This window comes from Dipteris shenzhenensis, chromosome 7 (assembly GCF_047967505.1).
Source record: "Dipteris shenzhenensis isolate YYH24624 ecotype China chromosome 7, Dip_SZ_1.0, whole genome shotgun sequence".
In the NCBI taxonomy this organism is placed as follows: domain Eukaryota; kingdom Viridiplantae; phylum Streptophyta; class Polypodiopsida; order Gleicheniales; family Dipteridaceae; genus Dipteris; species Dipteris shenzhenensis.
Genome location: NC_141602.1, coordinates 24939535 through 24943153, shown reverse-complemented (window position 1 = coordinate 24943153; position 3619 = coordinate 24939535). Strand labels below are relative to the sequence as shown.

At 46.2% G+C, this 3619-nt stretch overlaps 1 protein-coding gene across 4 annotated transcripts; it reads right to left on the bottom strand.

Annotated features, from left to right (window-relative positions):
- Positions 1-2696: 2696 nt before the first annotated feature.
- On the bottom strand, positions 2697-3392 carry LOC147900134 (uncharacterized). Of its 4 annotated transcripts, none has more exons than XM_087377495.1 (3): positions 3132-3392; positions 2876-3074; positions 2697-2767 (listed from the first exon to the last, which is right to left on the bottom strand). In XM_087377495.1, the coding sequence occupies exons 1-3, from the start codon at positions 3270-3272 to the stop codon at positions 2763-2765; spliced, it is 345 nt and encodes a 114-aa protein (XP_087233621.1). In that variant the 5' UTR covers positions 3273-3392; the 3' UTR covers positions 2697-2762. The 4 variants fall into 4 exon arrangements, with proteins under 4 accessions (XP_087233621.1, XP_087233619.1, XP_087233620.1 ...); XM_087377493.1 differs by having other exon boundaries at positions 2876-3152; positions 3183-3392; XM_087377494.1 differs by having other exon boundaries at positions 2876-3197; positions 3252-3391.
- Positions 3393-3619: the final 227 nt, after the last annotated feature.

Genomic DNA, 3619 nt, shown 5'->3' with positions numbered 1-3619 from the left:
GATTCATTTATGCATAGCAAGGGTAGAGAACCCATGGTAGAAAAAATATTTCTCTCTCGAGTGAGAGATGTCCTCCGCACAACTGCTACATACAAAGGTATGCACATTCCGCCGTCCGAATGAAGTGTAGATGAAGCTCTCGGCATGAATGGACTCAAAGGATATGTCGATGACAGCCATAGGAGCAGCTGCGTAGAGCAATCACAGCAAGACTCTCAAAATGACGACACTCCAGCAATATGTAAACCAAGAGGATTCCAAAATCTACCCACAAAATCAAAGCAGATCTTTGATTTTAAGAACAATGTATCAGCTTCAGATCAAGGCAACTTCAGCAACAACAGTTGAAATGGAAACTACATATTTTGAAGGTATAAATCTGTGTGTGCTTTCCTTCAAGTCTCAGGTCTCCTTAACAAAATCCTTCCAGGCCGCATGCTGACATATTGAACTCAACAAGCAGTATGAGAAGGAAGAAGGACGCAGATCAAAAGCCTTCAAGTTACATGCAAGGTTGAGTAACTACAGTTTTCACAGATAGGAAAGGTTGAGCAGCATCTCAATCTCAGTCCAAGACCACACTAACGAGAGATCAAACATGACTGCGCTCAATAAGATCGTGATGCATCTTCTCCAGGCGGCGCTCAAGTTGCATAGCTATGCAGCTTCCAGTAGATTTAGACCTTTTATGCCCACTATTGCAAGTCATCAAAATAACAGCATTGAGAAGAAACTTGTCACTTATAATCTCAAAAGTAAGTAGCCTGGAGCAGTCGCAAAAACAACTCGCCTTTCTGCTATAAGCCACATCCAGTAGGCTTCTCAAGGCCATCTTGCTGCTCTCCCATGCGTAGAAACGATTGCTGAACTGCTTACATAGAAGACTTGGTGCTAATACGTGAGCATGTTACTAGTGTCCTTCATGGAGTAGCAAACTTGTAGTGAAACTCTCGCTGCTTACAAGATTGACTAAGTGCGGATTTTCATGGCTCCTTCCGAAGCTTGATGGCTGCTTAGTGTTATTTGGAAGTTTTGCCCGCAATCCAAAGTCACACTTGAGTATCACTGAGACTCGTTGATATAATCAGCATAGCTCCTAAGGCTTGGGTGAGCTAACAAAAGAAGAACTCGATTAAATATTATATCTGCAGCTAGTCTTCAAGCAAAAACAATAGCATACACTCAAGTAGGAATGTCGATCCCTTCATTCTCGCACAGAGTGCATCAACACAACATCACCTCCACAGCCTTTAGCTCATCAAATCGAGCTCTGATACCAATTGTCGGAATCGTGATGAGAAGGAAGTGAACTGAGAATCACATGATGGAGACAATAGATGAAGCACAAAGTGATGCGATAGATGATAGATAGATAGATAGTGAAAGATACATGCCACATATAAAGGCTGGGCAAGGCCTCTCACCACCTCATAGATGAGGTCATGCTAGAGAATCTAGCCACACCTACCTCATACGTCGCACACCGACCACATAGGTGGCACACTAGTGACACACCATACAAGCACAGATATGGTCACACTACAGAGAGTGTCCTATATTCAATAATGTCTAGACCATATGCTAAGCCCATAATCAATTTGTTCTAATAGGTATGTTGCAATTTACACCATCCTCACTCCTCTCCCTCTCTCCCTCTCTCACTTCCGCTATTAAGGAATAGAAAGACACAATGAAAAAGTGGGAGAAGAAGGAGGATGAGGATGAGGAGATGTTGGTGCTACGACTAGGAGTGGCACTAGAGATAGTGGAGAAGGTGGAGGTGATGGTGTTGATGGTGACAATATAGGTGATGGTGGTAGTGGTAGTCATGTTGGTGACACTAGGAGTGGTCATAGTGAGAGCTTAGAAGGTGATGTGATGGCAGTGGTGTGGTAACCTGCTCATGGTAGAGAAGCTGCAAGGTAGAATTGGAGGTGGAGGAGGAAAGGTAGAGGAGAATGGTAGGTGTTGGAGGAGTAGAAGATAAACATATAATGTATCATTTGGTAGTCCATGTCCTCATCCACGTCAACAAATGAACTTGGTGCACTCGTGTAGGTTGATAGTTTGCAATAGGATAGGCCACCTTCCAAAAAAGGTAGGAAATTGGAAATGAACGACACGTAATTTCTGGTCTCTTTCTTGCTTCCAAGTTCCTAACTACCATACGAGTCCAAGGAAAAGATCTATGAAACTTTGGAGGTGCCGTAGAGCCAAATTCTTATCTTTTTTAATGAGATAATGTAAACACGAAACGTATTACAAAATATGCATGATAGAAAACAATGTATTGCAACAGCATGCTTGCCCTAGCTCCGGCTTTCATATGTTATTGACTGATGGGATGCATGCAATTCATGACACATCTAGAACAGAAAAATAACAAGACTGAGAACTAGCTTTCCAAAGCGTCCGTCATTACATTAACCAACGCATGATCGAGGTATATACATACCGTAATAATATTGTAATGAAGGAAAGGCACACAACATTCAACAACTAGGAAGGTTTGATTATAAGGAGACTGAAAGTTTGAAACGTAGTATATTACTTCAACACGGTGTACAACCAATGAGCAGGAAACTGGTGCTGATAAGGAACGTTATTCGGACTGATAAACAGCAGAGTAGCTACTAATGCGGCTACTCTTATGTAACTGATAGTCTGTATTCTGGAAGAACTGATAGTCTGTATTCTGGAAGGTTGAGCATTCGTCTCTTTGCATGACGCAGCATTGGACCGTCCATCACCAGCTCTACACATCAAGCTGTCAAAAACAACAACGACAAAACGTTAAGGAGATTGCAAATTACCCAGCATAAGCTGCTGTAAGCTTGCAGGCTGCTGCGCTGCAAGTAGAGCAAAGACGACGCACCGTTTTTGTATAGCTCAAGGGTGCCCGTGCCCCGGACCTCCATGGCCCTTGCCGCCTCGTCCTCCTGGTCCTTTAGGTCCCGGGCCTCGAGGTCCTCCAAGAAGTTCACCTCCATGTCCCCCAGGTCCTCCACCTCCGCCGCGTCCAGGACCCTGCCCTCCACGTCCCCCTGGACCTCCTGGGCCGTGACCTCCCGGACCTCCTGGACCTCCTGGGCCGTGACCTCCCGGTCCCCCTGGACCTCCTGGGCCGTGACCTCCCGGACCTCCTGGACCTCCTGGGCCGTGACCTCCCGGTCCCCCTGGACCTCCTGGGCCGTGACCTCCCGCATCTCCTCCGCCACCTCCTGGGCCGTGACCTCCGGAGCCTCCCGGACCTCCCGGTCCCCTACCAGCATCCGCCCGCCTCGACATTGCGACGACCAACACTAATAGCACCACACATGCAAGGAGATTCGTGTGCTTCGCAGCCATGGATGATCGCTATTTATTTGAAACTCTTACCTCAAAAGTTTACACTGAAATGGGATGCATATGTCGAAGTTCATTTGTAGAATTTATAGCCTCCAGAGATTGGGCTGATGGACAGCTACAGAATACATGTCATGTCCGACTCGACAATTCTTCCTTTTGCAGAGTGCGCGTCACAAAGGTAGAGTACGTAACCGCGTAGAGTGAGACGAGTAGACGTTCGTCCAACCAGCAGCGACAAGTGTGCAAGCACCGGCGAGGACGGCACCGACCG